This window comes from Branchiostoma lanceolatum, chromosome 19, assembly GCF_035083965.1.
Source record: "Branchiostoma lanceolatum isolate klBraLanc5 chromosome 19, klBraLanc5.hap2, whole genome shotgun sequence".
Classification (NCBI taxonomy): domain Eukaryota; kingdom Metazoa; phylum Chordata; class Leptocardii; order Amphioxiformes; family Branchiostomatidae; genus Branchiostoma; species Branchiostoma lanceolatum.
Genome location: NC_089740.1, coordinates 7,551,617 through 7,571,801, shown reverse-complemented (window position 1 = coordinate 7,571,801; position 20,185 = coordinate 7,551,617). Strand labels below are relative to the sequence as shown.

General features: G+C 40.1%; 3 protein-coding genes across 3 annotated transcripts; 1 reads left to right on the top strand and 2 right to left on the bottom strand.

The window, feature by feature from the left end:
* Positions 1 to 403: 403 nt before the first annotated feature.
* Positions 404 to 10,710, top strand: LOC136425310 (disintegrin and metalloproteinase domain-containing protein 10-like). Its single transcript, XM_066414155.1, has 14 exons — positions 404 to 685; positions 1,447 to 1,588; positions 2,323 to 2,441; positions 3,287 to 3,525; positions 3,941 to 4,068; positions 4,696 to 4,822; positions 5,322 to 5,506; positions 5,743 to 5,878; positions 6,287 to 6,446; positions 7,296 to 7,458; positions 7,782 to 7,962; positions 8,405 to 8,516; positions 9,154 to 9,335; positions 9,741 to 10,710. The coding sequence occupies exons 1-14, from the start codon at positions 625 to 627 to the stop codon at positions 9,888 to 9,890; spliced, it is 2,085 nt and encodes a 694-aa protein (XP_066270252.1). The 5' UTR covers positions 404 to 624; the 3' UTR covers positions 9,891 to 10,710.
* Positions 10,319 to 15,042, bottom strand: LOC136425938 (organic solute transporter subunit alpha-like). The gene is made up of 6 exons (XM_066414860.1): positions 15,023 to 15,042; positions 14,769 to 14,880; positions 14,421 to 14,566; positions 12,306 to 12,424; positions 11,626 to 11,813; positions 10,319 to 11,031 (listed from the first exon to the last, which is right to left on the bottom strand). The coding sequence occupies exons 1-6, from the start codon at positions 15,040 to 15,042 to the stop codon at positions 11,029 to 11,031; spliced, it is 588 nt and encodes a 195-aa protein (XP_066270957.1). The 3' UTR covers positions 10,319 to 11,028.
* A 187-nt stretch (positions 15,043 to 15,229) lies between these two features.
* Positions 15,230 to 18,527, bottom strand: LOC136425937 (organic solute transporter subunit alpha-like). The gene is made up of 4 exons (XM_066414859.1): positions 18,303 to 18,527; positions 16,881 to 17,041; positions 16,082 to 16,155; positions 15,230 to 15,410 (listed from the first exon to the last, which is right to left on the bottom strand). The coding sequence occupies exons 1-4, from the start codon at positions 18,349 to 18,351 to the stop codon at positions 15,230 to 15,232; spliced, it is 465 nt and encodes a 154-aa protein (XP_066270956.1). The 5' UTR covers positions 18,352 to 18,527.
* Between the last annotated feature and the right edge of the window lie 1,658 nt (positions 18,528 to 20,185).

Below are 20,185 nucleotides of genomic sequence, written 5' to 3'. Positions count from 1 at the left end.
TGGCAGAACAATACCAGAAAGGAACACTGTGGAAATTGGTTAAATGTCATTACAAAATAGATTGATATCACACCTTTAACAGAAGATTGGTAACTCAACAAATGTTATATATAGCCTGAAGGGAACTTATTCTTGTGAAACGGTTTGAATGGGGTGCGCCACAAAGCTTTAACTCCCCCGGGAAAAATCTTCCAACCACCTGTATGAATACAACGTAAGTGACAATTGAGCTGAGCACAGTTTTGGAATGAAATTGTCCAGTTGGTCACAAGAATCAACAAATAGTCATTTTATCACAAAGACTGTACACTACCATTGCTACAGTACCTATGTATGCCATGGTGCCCTACTTTACATACTTGATGTATGCCAACATGGTGCATAATTGTTCGGTCAGATAACACACCCACCTGAATATTGCCGCAGGGTACAAGATTTGAGCAGGTTGTATTGTAGCAGAACTAGCCAACCAGGGGTCACAGACAGTTGAAGTTAGTAGTTAGATGTGGGGGAGGGCCATTTCTGTCAAGAACATGCCTTTCTGTAGTTAAGTTAGTCTCGTTTTTGGTATGTTAGTAACAATTTCCAGTAGAGATCTTTCAGTCACTGTGAGCAGCTCCAAGAATGGCGAAACTGTGGTTGATAGCGTTAGTGTCAGCGGCTTGGTTGACTCTCTTCACCCAGGGTAAGTTGTCTATGCTTATACTTCCTGTTTTTCCCATTACTGCTTACAATATGTAAATGGTCAAGATGTTTGGCTGTAGTTTATCATGACAGTTCTCTAACAACTACATAAAGATTGTGTAACGTTGATACAAAGACACCAAGTGAGAATTTCAAATTAAACTATTTTACAACTCAAAGAATGCCGGCCAGAATTTTCGACCGAATCTCTCAGTCTTCTAAATTCCATTGAGTTAGTCATGTAGTTCTTTGAGTTGGAAAACAGTTTGATTTTATCATGTGATTTACCAACTCAGATGAACTTTCATGCTCATACAATGACACCTGTTTAGCTATAGCAAGGACATCATGTAGGATAATGTCCTTGGCTATTATAATAGTAACATGTGAACAGATCCTACAACGGCTCCAACTTTTGCCTGGGGCTTAACAAGCAACACTATAATAAGTAGGTGTAACATGGAATTAGTATTCATTCCTTACACACAATGTGCTGCAAATGGTATACAGATCCAGTGCAGTAAGTGCAATCATTGTACATTTGTACGTGAACACTGAGTGTGCTATGAAGTAGTATGTAGCCTGAAATAAATTTAAGATCTTACAGTAAGCCCCTGTCAGCAGAAAATATGTTTTGACTAAAATACAGACAAATACACACACTAAAACAATACCTCATTCACTGAAATTTTATTTACTAGAAGTAGACTATTTTTCAGTTGCTTTTACTCATAATATATTATGTTTGCTCTTATTTTTCAGGTGAGCAGTTGAACGAGTTTGTGACACATTTTGAAGGGTTACAGTACGACACCAGCAGGTTACATGCCAAACATGAGCGGGCTAGGAGAGCGGTTCTACCAGAGGAAAGCCGCGTCCACCTGGCATTTTACGCACATGGAAGGTACGAACAGAAATAAGATTGATCAATTTTTTTCTCGGGTTTACGGAAAAAGCTGGGCTGTCTACCTGGCCTGTCTACCCTGGGCTGTCTACCCTTTTTGGGCCCCATGCATGAGGGTTTGGCCTGTATTGTTTTATGTACTTCTACATCTCTACTATGATGGTATATATCCTGATTTTAAAGTATGAGGATCTTTATGTTGGGTAGAATTAGAATCTTGTGTATTAACATAGCATTGCATTTTTCATAGTTAAATGCACATGCGACATTTTTAGTTTAAATTTGTTTAGTCAAAATTTTTCTAAAAACTGTATTAGTGACTGCCTCTCCATAAGGACCACCTTGGTCATAATTACCATTGACCCAAGCATTATATGATACCGTCTATACATGTATATATAATGTTAGTGGCAGTCATCATTTTTCGAGTCTTTTGATTAGTCACTATGGATTAACATTATAAATGTTTGACCTTGGTTCAACAGCATGCACTCTTAAAACGCATAAGTTACAGCAAGCAATTACAATGTACATCCATATATATTACATGATAACCCGTTTAACCTTTAGCACACTAAAGTTAAGCCTTTGGCACCAAGTTCTCTATTGGTTACAGAGGTTGGCAGCAAGGAGAAGGTGTAAGACTGGTGGGATTGCTGTATGTATATGATGTAGTTGTTGCCTATCAAATGGAGTTGACAATGACCATGAGAAAAAGTTTTTCTCTGTTGTAGGAACTTCCATCTCCAGATGACCCGAGACAACAGTATGTTCAGCAGGGACTTCCAGCTGGAGACCTCAGGCGGGGTAAAACACATGGACCTGTCACATATCTACTCAGGACATGTTGTCGGTAAGGATAAAGCTTCATCTTCTTTCTTTTGAGGCTACTGTAAATGCAGAAATGTTTGCGGTGGTTTTATGTTCGCGGTTTTTGCGGCATAAGGCTCTTCACCGCGAACGTAAAACAACTGCGAAAGTTTTTTGCCCTCCCACCCCCTTGTCTACTATTGTCTCAGATGCAAACTTGAAACCACCGCAAACACTCCATTTTCTCCCTACCGAGAAATAAAAACCACGTGAACTTAAATGCATTTTCAGTATATGAAGATTCTGTAGTCCATATACTGACTGTAATGTTTGATGTGCTCACACTGGGATGGACCATTACTCTTTTCGACAAGTTTGGCAGGTTCTTAAACGTGCTTAAACACAGAACCTCCATTTAACATCCTATCAGAGGGACGTCCCCAGCCAAAGCTAGGTACTCATTTTGAAGGGTGAAGTGAGGGAAGTCGACCATTTCTCATTAAGGACACAAGATTGGTTACAATTTTGGAAGGATTTGAACCCGGGCCCTCTAGGTTCTAGGCCAAACATGCTGCCGTTACAGCACACGACCCCATGACTAATGGGTTGAATCATAACATCGCTGCTGAAATGGCCTAGCTGGTAGATTTAGTGAAGATTGTGTACAAATTTATGATGGTATCATATAGAATAACATGGCTATTGCCTTCCCTATAACCATTCGAACTGAGGCCCTTCAGTGTGGTCCATATTCTGATGTATATGATATAAATTAATGATATGTACTGTAATAAAAAAGCTGAAGATTCTATATTTTTCTCTATATTGGGAATAAAGTGTGCTGTTTTAGCATTATTAATGATGTAAACATTTTCCACTGATTAACAGGTGAACCGAAAAGTGTTTGCCATGGCAGTATCATAGCAGGACGGTTTGAAGGGTTCATCTACACTCCTGATGATGACTACTACATCGAGCCCGTGGAACGTTACTTCAACAGTACGCGAGACTTCCACTCGGTGATGTACAAGGCTCAGGACGTGATTGACCCTCCCAACGGGCGCAAGGCACGGTGTGGCGTACACGAAGACCACTTTGTCGTAGAGCCACAGGACTCATCAGAAGAGGTTGGTCAAGATTAAAAAAAAAAATCCTTTTTCATTCTAAGCAAAATATTGGGTGATATGTGTAGTACAACCTTTCTTTTTTACTGTAACTCATACTTGGAAAAGGATCAACAAGTTTTCACTGTGCCCATCTGTATTTTTAGGAATTTGAACCATTTTCCTTACCCCCACTGATCTTCAGGATTAGTGACGTCGAATGGGTCAAAGGTGATAGGAAGTTGATACCTGCCACCATCAAAGTCCATAACAAAGTGAATAGATGTTGTGATGAACACATTGATTCTCCATTCCAATGTTATTCAATGTTCAATTATACTGAATGTTTCATAATACAGTAACACGGAATATATATTCTATATTATGTGTTTGCCCTCCAGTTTTTTTCATTTTTGTTTCCTTGTAATTTATACCCAAGGATGAGGATGACGCTGATCTAGTGCATGAAAAGAAGAAGTATGCTCCACCTCATCAGAGACACCGGCGGGCTCCCGGAGACAAGAACACCTGTCCCATCTTCATCATGGCAGACCACAAGTTCTTCGAGTAAGTTTTTATCACTTTGTTGTTTTCTTCTATAATCATGAATAATGAGAGAGACGTTTCCGCTCCTAAGATAGGCATACGTTTCATACAATAATTTTCATTGATGGTTCCCAATTGCTTATAATAAGTTGTCATTTTTCAACACTTTCTTTCACTGTCAATTGGTCGCCTAATTCTACTGTTAAGTAACAGTACTAGTAGTTGTACTCCTAATTCCAACCTAGACATGTTACAACTGCCTAGTACTGAGTATTTACTGGTAATGCACATTTTTTACCTCTTTGAAACCGTTAGATTTAAGGTATTGTTTTTGGTCTGTCTGTTTGTTTTGGTGTGTGTCCATACTTGGTTTTGGTCCAACTGTGTACCCCTGGCATGCAGGAAATGAAATGTTGTTAAAGTCAGGAACTCAAAGATGCCACGTGGCATTTAACCTTTAGCACACCGAAGTAGCCATTTGGCACCCTATTCCCTATTAGTTACAGAGTTAGGCAGAAGGGAAAAGATTAAGCATGTAATGCGTGAAATGGACATGGTTGTATTATATTTTTGCTCAAAAAAATTGCCAAAAACTATTTCGCAGAGGTATGAGATCTTCCATTTCTTGTTGTGTCTTTTTTCACACAGAAAGTACAGGACTTGGGAGGCGACTGTTGCTCAGATAGCTGCTCACGTGAAGACAGCTAACCTAATCTACCGTCCGCTGGAACTGGATGGGAGGGCAGGGTACGGAATAACTGTCTCCAGACTCAAGGTTAGTTATAGGAAAATAAAACAACCACGAAAATATAGTTTTGGAGAAACCATGAGATAAAGACTTAGAGGTAACTATGAAATTTCAATGACACGGCAAATGTTGCCGCAGTTCTACAGATAGTAGGGTGCAAAATAAAGCTTCGCAATATAGATTTGCAACATCTAGGCACTACGCAATGTGTTTTTTAACGTGTTCAGGGATTACTAAGCAATGTTTGATATAATAATACCTTGCACAACAGTTTCACAAGGTACAAAGTAAGGCATCTTCTGGTACATAACTTGTCATAATAGTAACAGTTCAATAAGACTAATCCACCTGATACATCAGTAAAAGAGTGTATAAAGATGTCAAAGGATACATCTAAGACTTCTTTTATCATACAGGCTCAAGCGGTTTTGGATTCTTGTTTCAGAAGACAAATGAATAGTAATGGTCAGCCATATCATAATGACATTCCTCAAAACATTGAATCTATTCATTTTCCCATCTCTAGATCAACACGACTGCAGACAAGGTCTACCCGGACAACCCGTTTAGGCTGGATTTCATCGGCGCAGAGGCGTACTTAGACCACATCTCCAACATGAACCACAACGACTACTGTCTGGCATATGGCTTTACGGACAGGGACTTTGATGGGACCTTAGGGATAGCCTGGACTGGGGCCATATGTTCTAGGTTATTTGTTATAATAAAGCATAATTCTCATCACATTGGTTTATAAAAATGATAAATAACTTTACTGTAGCACTTATGGTAAACTGATTAAACTGGTTAATATTGGTCTTGGTGCCATATGCCATAACATTCATGTACAGATTTCATCATTGATAGTTTAATTAATATATGAATCTTTCTTCTGATGGTGTTCCCCTCTCTTAACATCCCTATATCTTTCCCTCCCCCTCCCGTAGCTATTTGAGTTATGGCGGTACGTACCAGTCACGGAACACGGGACTGGTGACTGTACAGCTGTACGGCAGTCACATCCCCACCAAGGTCTCACACATCACCTTCGCACACGAACTAGGGCACAGCTGGGGGTCACCGGTAAGTAGTCTGACGACATCATAACATGTCTGGTAATCGCCTCTAAACCAGACATCTTGGCTGGGCATTTTTAAAGCTTATCATCTGCTGTTTTCTGGTTGTAGACGAGTTCTGATTGAACCTGTGTTTCTGGTGGTCGCCTAGCCTAAAAATTGGTGCAATCACAACTGAAAACAACATATTATAAGCGAAAAAGGCCCATCAAAGAAGCCTGCTATGAAGGGTATGTAGCAAAGTGTATTGTAGCAAATTGTTACCTAGAATAGAAAAAAGATACTGTAAGAATGTGGTCAACATCTAGCTCATGTTTTGTAGTTTCCTGTCCTTGGTGCTGAGCACTATTCACCCACAGTTGAACATGCCTGTCCTTGGTGCTGAACACTACACGTATATTTTACTCCCTTGCAGCACGACCCTCCAGGCTGCTCTCCTGGCGGTTTTGACGGGAACTACATCATGTTTGCACAAGCTACTTCAGGGGACCGACCAAACAACAGCAAGATGTCCCGTTGTAGTGTGAACAGGATGTCACTTACTGTGGCTGCCAGAGCCCCCAGATGCTTCGAAGGTAAGCACTGATGCAACTTGAATTGCAGGTGAACATGTCTGTCCTTGGTGCTGAACACCATCCACACACAAGCAAACATGCTTGTTGGTGCTGAACACTCTACGCACAAAGTTTAACATGCCTGTCCTTGGTGCTGAACACCATCCACACACGGGTGAACATGTCTTTTCTTGGTGCTGAACACTATTTACACACAGGTAAACGTATCTGTCCTTGGTGCTAAACACTATCCACACACAGGTGAACATGCCTGTCCTTGGTGCTGAACACTATTTACACACAGGTAAACGTATCTGTCCTTGGTGCTAAACACTACCCACACACAGGTGAACATGCCTGTCCTTGGTGCTAAACACTATCCACACACTGGTGAACATGCCTGTCCTTGGTGCTGAATACTATTTACACACAGATAAACATATCTGTCCTTGATGCTAAACACTATCCACACACAGATAAACATATCTGTCCTTGGTGCTAAACACTATCCACACACAGGTGAACATGCCTGTCCTTGGTGCTAAACACTATCCACACACTGGTGAACATGCATGTCCTTGGTGCTGAATACTATTTACACACAGGTGAACATGCCTGTCCTTGGTGCTGAACACTATCCACACACAGGTGAACATGTCTGTCCTTGGTGCGGACACTATCCACAGACAGGTTAACATACCTGTCCTTGGTGCTACACATAACTAAACATAATGCCTGTCCTTGGTACTGAACATGCCTACAGCTTCATTTGAGTGTTACCAGTTTGAATACAAAGAAAACAGTATCTGTCAACATAATGGTATACCTTTCATGCTATATTTCATGGCTGATATTTGTATATATTTACAGCCCAGCAAGCCACCCTGTGTGGCAATGGTATAGTTGAGGAGGGAGAGGAGTGTGACTGTGGCTTCCAGGATGCCTGCGATCGGATTGGCGACAGGTGCTGTAACGCAGCGACCCCTGGCGTCCCTGGTGTAGGCTGCACCCGAAAACAAGGTGCCACTTGTAGGTGAGTTATAACTGCAAAAATTGTTTTTTTGCTTGGAAAAGTACATTGTATTAGTATATGGAAATATCAAGGAATAAGGTACAACTTTCGTGTATTTCACACTAGGGGCAAATCATAGAATTTAGGAGCTAGTAAAAGGAATGGATTGCCCCCCACACATTTCGAAAAGGAGTATGGGCATGCCCCGGTGTGCAATGGTCCCAAAACCTGCAGTCGGACGCACATGGGTTCGCCCTTAGTAATAGCCTCAGGCCTAACATTTACATGCCGAATCAATAAATGAATAAATAAATAAAAGCTAACATTTTTGAATTCTCAATTAGTCCCAGCGAAGGACCGTGTTGCAACTCGGAGACTTGCTCGTATCGCTCCGCGTCCGAGATCTGTTCGAAAGAGACTGAGTGCGCGCTTTCGGCGAGATGTTCAGGTTTTTCCGCAGACTGTCCGAAGCCTGGGAACAAGTCCGGATCATGTGCACAAGGCTCCCTTACATGTCTTGGCGGAGTAAGTCAACTTTCATATTAAAAATTTTTAGCAGTATATTGTTGATCTCAAGACTTGAGTTCACATGTCTCCAGTGTACAACTTTCATACATGGGATAATGGAGACTTCTTTTCGCAACCAGTAAAATCTCACCAGCTTACGTTTCAATGTCTATCAGACAACTTCCTCAGTGCTTCTGACTGGGGTGCTGCTTCTTGCCGCTATAAGTAGCCAAAGTAGGTCACGCTTTAGAAATTAGATATTCTATGTTATACCAACCTGGTGAAATTATTTCCGGAACTTTCATACTTGTACAACATGTATGTCTTTTCAATAATTGGGTAGACTACTAGCATTGTCCTATTCATTATCATGCCAGTTAACTTGCAGATATCTCTAGGGACAATGTAAGAAAACGCTGTCAATGTATTATAATTTGTTTTCCTTTGTTCCTTTAACCAGGAGTGTGTTGGTTCTATCTGTGAGTTTGATAACATGGACAGCTGTCAGTGTACGTTAAAGGCAGATGGTAGTAACGCCAAGGATCTCTGTCAAGTCTGCTGCCAACAGCGAGGTAAGCATTGCTCTCTACTACAGGTGGAGCTTTCCTATAGGTTTAGTACTACCTTACGTTTGTTCAGACCCTTGTTGTGCTTAGCAACGCATAGGGCAGTAAGTTTCCTTGCTGTGTCAGTACTAGTAGCATGGCATATTTTTCACAGGGAGGGGTTATCAGTCCCTACCCTTTTACGTGCTCAAAGGCACCTCCTCGAACACTTTTGGCTGCCTAGAAAACTCCTTTTGCCCTTTGGATACTGTCAATGCCACCGATAGATCTGCTCGGAGATTAATATATCAAAATACTTTTGTTTTTCTCAGAATTCTTTGCAAGCCTTTGTAGCACAGATGTTGCATATCAAAAGGTTCTTGATAGCGTTTCCATCTTGCATGGAAGCCTTTAGATATAATGTTCACAGTCTATAGTATAAGATATCAATGGCTGCCCATGTATGTATTTCAGCCAAACCAATGAAAAAAACCCATCAAATCTAATGATGAAATGTAAAATGAGGAAGCACAGCTCTTTACAATTACTCCCTAACACTATTTATAAGTATGAATTTATTTTTTTTGTTTTGCGACCTTGTCATTACAATATTTATGGATGTCTGTTATCAACATGCTCATATTACCTTTTTTTTTCTCTCTAGGACAATCAGGTTCCTGTAAGCCATACACAGTAAGAACCATCCTCAAGCCCGTTGGAAGTCCGTGTAACAACAACCAAGGCTACTGCGACGCCTTGATGAAATGTCGGGAGGTGGACATAGATGGTCCCTTAGCGAGGATAAAACGGCTCTTACTGACTGATGAGGGGACAGAATGGGTTAAGGTAAGAACTCTGATTTCTTCAGTTACTCTTAGTTGTGGAGTCGTGTTGGCGTAATGGATAGGGTGTTCGCCTCAGAACCCAGAGGAGCTTGGTTTGAATCCGCCTCTAACATGCAACTGTAAAGGCACTTTACACGCCTTTCCTCAACCCACCCAGGTGTAAATATGGGTACCAGACTTCAGTTGGTGAGGTGAAAGGCAAACATTGGAAGGAGAGGGATGGGCTCCACCTTCCATGCAAATACCTTGCCCTAGACACAGTGGATAACAACCCACTGCCCCTATAGCCTCATAAAAGCTATGGGACTTTTTACCTTTGCCTTTTAGTGTCCGATTAAGATAATGTAATACAAAGAACTACTTCACTGATAAGAATGTTTTCAAACACATTTCTCATGTTTTTCAGAACAATTGGTGGGTGCTACTTCTGGGCATTCTGGGTGCCATAGGTGTCGTTGTTGGCGTCATCTACTGCCTGAATGCTGTAGTCCCCAGTAGTATTGAACAGGCACGGAAAAAGGCTAGATTAGCCAACTTGAGGATACACACATCATGATGATAACTTTAATAGGCAGCTTTTTATATTTCATGCCTCTAGTTTATATGCTACTTGTAAATGTTATAACGTTAGTGTAAATGCAGAGGAGGAATAAGTAGTATACAAGGAGCTGAATGTTAATATTTGTTCAGGAGGCCACTGCATGGCCATGGTATTGACCTTTTTTTCATGATACTTCATTAACTATGTTATATGTTTTTTCCTTTTTTTCACTATGTGTAAGTTTGTTACCTGTGCTCAAGGATGACATATGTACATGTGTAAGTAAGGATGTAAGGTTTGGGATTTCTGTGTTTTGGTTTTTAATCTCTGTTAATGGTTTATTAGAACTAGTAAGTAATCAGTAATGGTCTATTGGTAGTAGTTTAATAATACAATTTTCGGTGTTAGACATGGCTATAGATATTGCTCAGATAGCACCTTCACAAGTTTTTGTTGCCATTGGTTTTAATTCTGAAAATAAAACAATCAAGAACAGGAAATGTAAAACAGAATACAAATTACAGGTTGTCAAGGTTCTACATTTTTACGTGCTAGTTCAAAACACCTTATCAAAAACACCCAATCACCAAATAACGCTTAGCTTAATCAATACAGACCATAATATATTTCACATTAGAAAAATACTGAAACTAATGATTAAATCAATGACTATAACACAATATCGAAGACGTATGCTAGCCCTTATTGTATTGTATTTGTAATTATGATGTTAAGTCTTATTCTATACTTCCACTTTGTGTTATGTTAACGAACTCTTGCCATACCTTGTACCATGTTCAATTGTCGTGCAATAAAGTTCTTCTTCTATAATGCATTTGACATACACGGATTTCCATACATAATCACGAAATATGTTTTCCGTTTATCTATCAAACAATCTTATCAAAAATACTTCTTCTGTCAACATATTTTTTATGAAGCTTGAAAAATAGTACTATATGCTATAATAGTATATTGCAGCAGGGTACTAACTACTTACACTACTCCATGCTATACATAACAACGGTTAAAACACCAGTTTGATATTCCTAATATAATAAGGTTCCCATGTTTGTAGTCTGAAGTTTGAAATGAATGATTCCGATGAACCAGGCCGCCCAGCTTTCTCCGAAGGCGCACACTGGCAGAATGGTCACTGAGGATCACACACCATACTGTCAGTAACATTTTTAATGATGATAAACAGTAAAAGAAAAAAATTGAAAAAGATAATCACCATTTTTATTGGGCAAAGTCCTAACAAGAACAACACAAGCAAGAAAGCCGTGAAATCCATACAAGTCTGTTTTATATATTTAAAAGATTCAAAACGACCTGAGGTCGTGAGGTATTCACTTGCTAATGCTACGGTCACAATTGGAATAAGAGGCCTCACGGGAAGTTTTATTGCACTTTCGGTCGTACCCCCTGCGTCGCCCCGTGAGACACACTTGGACTACCGGGCTATTTTTGGGCCCCCGAATGTTTTAACTCGGAGTTAAGATTAACCCGGGACCCGATGACGAATAGACGTCGTAAGCTAATCGTCAGAACACCGAGAGGTACCCCCGGTTTCCGGCAGTCCACTTGGACAAATTTGAGGCTTCGGGGCCCGCCCGGGGCAAAATCCCTTACGGGCATGGGCGCAATTGCATGTGACACCAGCATTAGACAGAATTTCTCGTACGATTAAGACCTTAAACTACTATATGCAAATCACCCAGGGTTTTCACACGAATGTGATATTCACCCCTTGTGTCTTCACATCGTCTGCCTGGACGTCCCCGTTCTCTTCCATAGCGGGGTTGGTTCTTCCCTCAACGGCGGAGGGAGTTTGGTCTCGACCCTTCTGCAGGTTTGAATACTCTTTCAGGTAGAGCCACCTAGCGAGAATCCCTAGTAGCAGCATCTCGAAAACGACGAGCAAGTGGTTCAGAGCTGTGAGGGAGGTGATAAAGAGTGATGATTAAAACACAACGATTATGCATACTGATGGTAGAACATCATTCTACAAGAAAGTGCAAAATGTTTGGAAAGTATGATGTACTGGAATATTATGTCAATGAAGAGGGTTTCTTGGGGGTTGTTTTAGCCCTTATAAACATACAACGAGAGCTACGCTAATAGGTAAAAAGGCAAGAGAAAAGCTTTTTGATACAACAACTAATATTTCCTTTGTGGCAATTCTGACTGGTTCACCATGCACTGCAGCTATAGGTGTCGCTGCTTACGGATGCGGTCCCAAAAGTAAAGTATTTACAGACGGTCACCGAATTGTCCGTTAAATAAAACACTTTGTTGTGTACGAAGGGACTTTAACATTCAATGGCGAAGCACTTTCGTGAATTAAGTGCAAAAATATCACTTTCAAGCTTTTAAAGTATCAATTTGCTACCAGAGACCGTGTCATACTTCGTGAACGTTTCTCACCGTTAGCTCTGCTTTTCACTGGGAACAGTGTATCGGGGTTACACGGTACGGCCCCTGCCGTCGATAGGATGGACAGGATCGCCGTCTGCAGGTTCGACACTACCAGAACCATCTGTACTCTGAAGCGGAAGAGCACAAAAGCTGGCGGATCTATGAAAGAACTCATATCATGGGTACGAAGATTGGGAAGAGACGGGGAACGCCATAGACTTTCTGCACCTTTTGATCCACTGTTCAAGTTACGACAAGCAATGGAATGTTCATTCCTTAACTAATTATAATAGACTGTGAGATATAAGAGTATGGTAACCAATCAACCAACCAAAAGTTAGCAATTAAGCAAGCAACCAATGAAGAAAGCAACCAACCAACCGGCCAATCAACTAACCAACCATAGGTAGTATACGTCGATGAATGGTAGACATCCAGGTAATGAGATACGCTAGATAGCAAGCAACCGATCGACAAAGTTTGCTCTGTGTCACTGTCGAAAAGTAGTGGATAAAACTTGAAGTGTCTGACCGTTTCCAAAATCATATCCAGCTGCTTGAATAACTGCTATTTGGTGCATAGCTATTACATATTGCATTGTGAACTTGCACTGTCTGTACACTTTATCTATACATTGTTTCATGTTGCAACAAGAGTTCTACGACCTCATACCTTCGTCAAATGATTTTGACCTTCATGACTGACGTATTAGGAGTGTTTTTCATCAATCATCAATCATACCAGTTGACCCTCTTCACCCAAATAAAATAAGTTGTCCAAACCTCCTTGTTATGACTATGAGCTTAACAAAGAAGGTTATGCTAACATTTATCATCAATTATGCAAATAAGCTCCCTCCTTATTAGCATAATTTGATTCAATGGTGTTCACATTCACACAACTTCCTAATGCCACAAGTATGAAATTGCCGTCATTTACTAGTATGGAATTATAGTAGTTTCTCATTAATTATGCTAATTAGGCCCACATTTGCATATTTCCTATCTATCAACATTCCTCTCTTCCCTAGTTACAAATGTCACATATTTGAATAGTCATATCATGGAACACAGCAGATTTTTAAAATTGCCTCATTAATTATGCGAGTTAGAATTTGATTTGCATAATTATCATCCAATCATACAAAGCATCACGTAAGCTATCTACATACCAAAAATCATGACCATCCATCAAGACCATCTCGAGTTATAGTTTTTCTCATTAATTATGTCAATGAGGTTCTCATTTGCAAAGCTGATATCTATTAATATTTCTCTCTTCCTCAGTTACATATGTCACATGTGTAAGAGTCCTATCATGGAAATTGATGGATGTATAAACTTTCCTCATTAATTATGCAAATTAGATACTGATTTGCATAATAAGTATCTAATCATGTACATCAGCACTCAAGCTATGTACTTACAGAAATTTATGACCATCCACCAAGCCCTTCTTGAGTAATTCCCTTTCACAGTCTGAAGCAAAACCTGCCCCTGCTATAGCCAACCCATAGGTCTGCTTGGAGACTACCTTACCATTATGCCTACAGCTGGCTCACAGCCAATTTGTGTAACTGACGTTTCCTGCCCTCAACATGACCCCTCAGGACCTCCTTGCCCTATCCATGACGCCTTGGAAAAACACAGCCGACACGTACACATACTTCAGCATACAATGTAACACATTTTTACACTTTTCTCGTTAATTATGCAAAACACTTCGCCCAAAATCTAATCATCTTGAGATTTCCCACATACACACCGACACACCAACTACGACAACAAACCATCCAGGCGTTCTCGACTTATTCTGTTCACTAACAGACACACAGACAAGCACCATCGAATAACCTTCTCGACGAAACCATTCGTCGACGAAGGTAATTATCCCTGGGGCATGAACTTGCAAAAAAAACTCCTGCCACAGTATTTCACCTTAGAGGGGCAAAATGTACCACCAAAGATGTCATACCTATATTGCAATACCGGCTTATAAGTAGGGGACACCAATCTGAGCCTCACTTTGGTGCATGACCCCTAGCTGACCCCGGGCAATTCAAAATGGCCGCCGTAATTGGCAATAGGTATATTTGAGGGACCCAGTACTGGACGCAGTACTCACAACACGAACTTGGCCCTGATGTTGACGTGCTGAAATTTCTCCAGCCCCCTGACGTTCTGATAGATCACCATGCAGCCGTACATGCACACCAGGGTGGACAACAGCCGCAGTATGGTCAGCCACACGAACGCGCCCTGAACAGAGATCTGTAAAAAAAACATCGTTTGAAACTCAGACATCGGGCAAACTAAAGTCTTTTGTTAGGTCACGTGTCAGAGTGTAGTGGGTCATTCTGCCCTGACGAACACCATAGGGTCGGTAGAAAAATTGATGAGTCTAGTTTTAATCTGCTAAAAGAGGTGATCACGTTTCAAAAAGTGCAGAGTCAGATTGTGTCAAGTTTCATACCTCAGCATCGTTCAGTTTCCCGTCGGCCCCGGCTACATCTCCGATGTATTCCAGTAGGGGGCGCAATATGGTGTACTGCAGCACAAGGATTCGCAGGTAGCCATGGACCTTTCTAAAACAGATGGTGATAAGCACTAGTAACTACAGATGACAGTGATTTTGTTTGTGTGTATTAGCTCAAGTAAAGTCTGATATCTAGCATTGTTATCTCCATGAAAAATGGAGATGTTGTTTTGTCTGTGTGTCTTTGTTACCCTATTTTTGTAGTCAGCATAACTCAAAAACCTCTGGATGGATTATGATGACCATTTGCATAATCAGAATATTTCATGGAGATGAGGTCTCCGAACTCTTGCTCAGCTTGTATTTACTATGGACGAGAACCGAAAAACGCAAACTGTATAGCTAATAGAGCGAATACAAACTTAACAAGACTTAAAATCCAGGCTGGAAAACCCCTATTATGAATCACACAATGTGTACCTGGTTAGCTTAGACTTGGGGATGCAGAAACAACAACAGCAGCAAGGGGGCGTGTTGAACTTGATGTCCGTGTCCGACAGCTCCTCCATGAGAAGCCTTTTCCCGCCGTGATAGTCCGTCAGCAGACTGAAGAACACTAGCATAGACACTGCCAAGTACCTGCGTGGAAAATATGTTTCAGTGTTGGAATGTGTGTGAAATGGTCTCATCTTCGATCCTTACGCTACCTTCTACAGAGAGACTAGCCTGAGTGTCATTCTAGTTAGTTACAGGGCTGCCATAATCTCCCTTCCCTGGAACTAGCTCAATATGACACTCAGGCTGCTGAAAGGCTAAATAGAATCACAATAGCAACACCCACCTGTGTACTTCAATTTTACGAGTAAAACGAAACATTTTCTAAAGATTTCACAACATCAAGCATCGGTAGAATAATGATTTTTTTAAAGACAGTTGCCCAGTGTGAAGGTATTAAAGAACTTTGATAATTAGTGAACCGTAAAATATTGATTCGTCAGAATTCGATCACTGACAGAGAAATACATTTCAAGTTATGCTTTGTGTTGACACATGTCTTATTGGTTAATTTCCTTTTGTTTAGACTGAACTTTTGTTGTTGAGTTGGTTCAGAATAAATAGATATGAAAAATAAAGAAAATAATGTATTTCCTATATCTGGATCTAATTGTCCGATCAGTAAACCGACCAACAAACTAATGATATGCCCCTTTTCTTACTACATCACCGTTTGTCGTATGACTCATACGTCAACCAATCATTAACAGCCAATGAACTAATTTCGTCTTTGTGACGTCATGGTTGATATTTACCCTGTTGATAAGAAGTTGGAGTAGAGGCTTGCCCTCGGCACCCATAAGGTCACCAATGACGTCATACTGAAAACCTAACAAGAGGCAAAGTTTAAAAACAGTCAGTTGAAGACATCAAAATTTATTGTACTGATCTAAACATTTATATAGTGTTACAAATAGATATATGTACCCCTGGTTCGTACGAGAATGACGTAATGTTGGGGACCTAGGACCAAATTGGGGTCAATAACCTTACGAGCATTTCCCAAATTACCTTATATTTGCCAGGTCGATGGCTCTTCACGATACGGTACCAAAACATAAAGCCAGCTTTACGCAACGTTGCATTTCAATAGATATGTCCACCCCATATCACTTATTGTGTAAATAATTGTCAAAACTCTGCTAACATTCCCACACAAAATGAAGACAACAAAAATTAAGGACGTTTATAATATTGAATGAAAACTAGTAACTTTTAGAGCAAACAAAACTTTTCCATAATTATAGTACTTTTTATAGGAATGTAGCTTGGCCGATTCAAGCTGAAAACAAGACTTAAACTCTGTACTGTGGCCCCAATTACCATTAATCCGCCGGGTTACATAAATCCGCCACTTTGAAAAACAGCGGGTTTGAGAGATTTCTAGTCCAGAACCCCCCAGGTATGCACAGTTTAGATATACAGGAGTGCGTTATGCTACGGGACGTTGGGTTGGAGATCTGTTTGGACGTATCTTTTCAGGGTGGCAGAATTATGTACCCTGGCGGAATTATTTTAGAAGATGTTCAACGATTTCCCAATGTTCGACTCAACTGGAAAGAGTCCCAGCACGATGAGTAGCTTGTTTCTCCGCAGTGGGTCGGTAACACGTTTGTTGATGGAGTAACACTCCTCCCCGTACAGGGCAAACGTTAACGCAAAACACACGGTCGCCGTGCTGAGGAGCGCCCCTACGGTTAGGTCCCTTCCCGCCACTGTAGAGTAGTGATAAACAATATACATATTTACCTCCACGTGGACACTGTAGAGTAGTGATAAACAATACATATTTACCTCCGCGTGGACACTGTAGGGTAGTGATAAACAATAGATATTTTACCTCCACGTGGACACTGTAGACTAGTAGTAATAAACAATATATCTAACTCCGTGTGGACACTATAGAAAAGTGATAAAAAATACATATTAACCTCCGCGTGGACACTGTATAGTTGTGATAAACCATAGATATTAATAGAAATTTATTTTGATGTATTGAAGTAATATAGTCCTTTGCAAGATAACAGTTGCTCATTACAAGCAACTGGATTAAAGTAGAAAATTTGGTTTCAAAATTTTATCCAGTTGCTTGAGTTACTGTTACCTTGTTTGTCTTATCACCTGGATGTTTTACCTTCACCGACGTAACATGTCGAGCCTTGAGAGAATAACTTAATAATGGGCTTCTGTGCTATGCTATATCAGATATACATAGTACACGCTAGAATCTGCCACTTTCTTTTGTGGTTAATTTCTTATGTGGAAATTATTTGGGCCTATTTTTACTTTTTCAGCCACCTAAGGAGCTCAGGAAGGATTAACCAAATTCCTCATTCCTAACAACCAACAGATCGTTCCCTTGCTAACGCCTTCGAGCCTAAAGGCGGTTAATCTATAATTGATGTATTTAACATATTTTGAGCTAACTCCTCCAAGCATGTTGCGCCAGGTATACCGGTATTAACGTTACCTTTATTTTCATCCTTCCTAGTAGGAATCCTACGAATTTTTCTGCAACATATTGGAACACGTTGCAAACATAGCGAGACGCCATTATCAATCTATAACTATTTGAGAGTTGGAGACAAATACTGGGTTTGCTGACACGCCCTGGCCTTGAAACTAGGCTATTCAATGAGGGAAAGGTTATGTTGTGAGGTTGGATATCAGAGGCAGTTGTATCAAAACGTCTGTGACTACAAATCTTCTTCTTCCAACGCACCAGACGTTGGTACATAACGTTACCTTACTGTAACAGCATATTTTCATTTAATGTCTTATTGGACATTTCTTTTCAACACAAAACAGTTTAGACATTTTACAAAGGTTAAAGCCATGGTAGCCTTCAACGACACCCCTGAAGACTTATTGATAACATACTGAACGTAGTGTTAACTAACACTAACATTTGTTGTATACAACCGCCCCCCTCCCCACAACATTCAAGGACAAATTGATATGTAAGATAATACCCACATGCTACAACGTCAGCTGAGAACGGTGCCTCGTCCGAACAGTTTGCCATGTTGTTGGTTGTGCTTTCCTGAGTTTAGTAACAAGTTGGTCTCGCTTTACGTAGCCCGGTCTTTTTCACAACTTCACGGAAGAGAGACGCTCGTGACAAAGCGAACGACTTAACGTCTGGCTGCGTGCCTATGGTCTGTCGGTGTTTTGGTCTGGTTGGGTAGGATATTTATTTGATTAAACATGCATGCTTTCACAAAAGAGGGAGTGGTCTGACAAAGGTCATTGTCCGTAAGGTTATACGGGAAGGACACGCGTTTGAAAAGTTGACAGACAAGTTTTGTTGAAGATTTTGATACAATGGTGGTTAGAAAGCTTTATGCTTACACAAAAGATCACGGAGTTGTCTGATAGAGGTCACTGTCCGTAAGGTTATACGTCTGGAAGGACATCCAAAAAAGTTGACAGACAATTTTTGCTGAAGATTTCAGCACAATGGTGGTTAGAAAGATTTATCATTATCTTTTCCAAAATATTAGCTATGATAACTCGTGTACATATAATCATTACCAGTGCAATAGCAATTGGTCATGATAACAATAGACTACTAGTATATCATGTTATGTCACGCTGACTGGCAAAAGCTGGGCAAATATTTGACGAGCGTTCAAAGGTCAATTAGACATAGATTGTGGGCATGCCCAACAAAGGTAACATCACCGTGCATACACGTCACTAGTTATACAATAATAGCCACAAAAAGGGAGATTGTGTTAGTAGATTGGTCCTATTGTGTTTTAAGGCATGGGCAAACTGAAAAGGTTTATCACACCATACGTTTTGTTTGAACGATAACGGGAAAGCGTAAGTCATCGGGATGAAGTGTTTCGACGACGCTGTGTTTCTTGAATAGTTCATTCTGACTCTCATTTACTGAACTAGATACCCAATTGTTGTTGTTTGTTGTTTATTTCGCAATTCAAAAAATACGTACGTTTACAATTGAGAAAATAACAGTGGAGTGCAGGGAAGGCTGAAAGCTAAGCGCTTATATAAATTCTCCCTTATATACATTATCAATCAGATTGTAGCAAATCAAATAAATAAATCAAACAAGAGAAATAAGATTGGCAACGTTACCCAATGTTTCAAAGACGTCCGAAATCAACTTTCTTAATTGTAGACTATAATCGTGCAGGAAGTTCCTTTGTAAGATATAGGTTTCTGCCCTCTAACCGATATAAACTATATCTCCCAAGGAAGCCAAGATATCTATGATGTATATTATAAGGCATTGCATATTGAAGACGTCAAGCAATGAAGAAGCTAAACCATCTGTGATATTTGAAAGATATCTAATGGAATCGTTCGAAAGACATACAATGCATATATGGCATCTTGGTAAAACAAAGTGTTGCAAATGTTTCTAATTCTAATACTTATTACATCTTTTGTTATGTTATGTTATGTTATGTTATGTTATGTTAGAAAAAATAAACAGAAAAAAGACACGCAAATTACTTATCAGTAACGATACGCAACGTTTAGTATCGCAACATGCTTTACTTCATGTATTGATATACATGAGATGTGCACGTGTACAACAAGGTATTATTAGAATATGATTAAAATATGATAATACAAAAACGGGACAATGTAACCAAATGGTTATAAATACCAAACAGTAAGGTACATGATTCTTTCCACATAAATCTATGGTTCAATTCGTCTTTCCTTGCGAAGCAGGTATCTGTTCATCAGACAGCGAACAACCATCTGTTTGGACAGAGAAATCAAAGAAATTGTTAAGAGGAATCTTGTGGAACAGTCTTACTTTTTAATTCACCATTTCATTAAATATCAACTTTAGAATTAAAAAAAAGGAAAATACCAAC

Bases quoted from the DNA above. Each gene is read 5' to 3' on its own strand.
- LOC136425310 (XM_066414155.1), top strand. From the start codon at position 625: ATGGCGAAACTGTGGTTGATAGCGTTAGTGTCAGCGGCTTGGTTGACT. The intron at 4,823-5,321 runs GTTAGTTATAGG...TCCCATCTCTAG, and splicing joins TAACTGTCTCCAGACTCAAG to ATCAACACGACTGCAGACAA. The intron at 7,963-8,404 runs GTAAGTCAACTT...TCCTTTAACCAG, and splicing joins CCCTTACATGTCTTGGCGGA to GAGTGTGTTGGTTCTATCTG.
- LOC136425938 (XM_066414860.1), bottom strand. From the start codon at position 15,042: ATGCTGACTACAAAAATAGG. The intron at 14,881-15,022 runs GTAACAAAGACA...CATCTGTTTTAG, and splicing joins ATGCTGACTACAAAAATAGG to AAAGGTCCATGGCTACCTGC. The intron at 12,425-14,420 runs GTGAGTACTGCG...CTTCCGCTTCAG, and splicing joins ATCAGGGCCAAGTTCGTGTT to AGTACAGATGGTTCTGGTAG.
- LOC136425937 (XM_066414859.1), bottom strand. From the start codon at position 18,351: ATGGCAAACTGTTCGGACGAGGCACCGTTCTCAGCTGACGTTGTAGCA. The intron at 16,156-16,880 runs GTTGAGTCGAAC...GCCTCTTGTTAG, and splicing joins TCGTGCTGGGACTCTTTCCA to GTTTTCAGTATGACGTCATT. The intron at 15,411-16,081 runs GTAAATATCAAC...TTTTCCACGCAG, and splicing joins TCCAACTTCTTATCAACAGG to GTACTTGGCAGTGTCTATGC.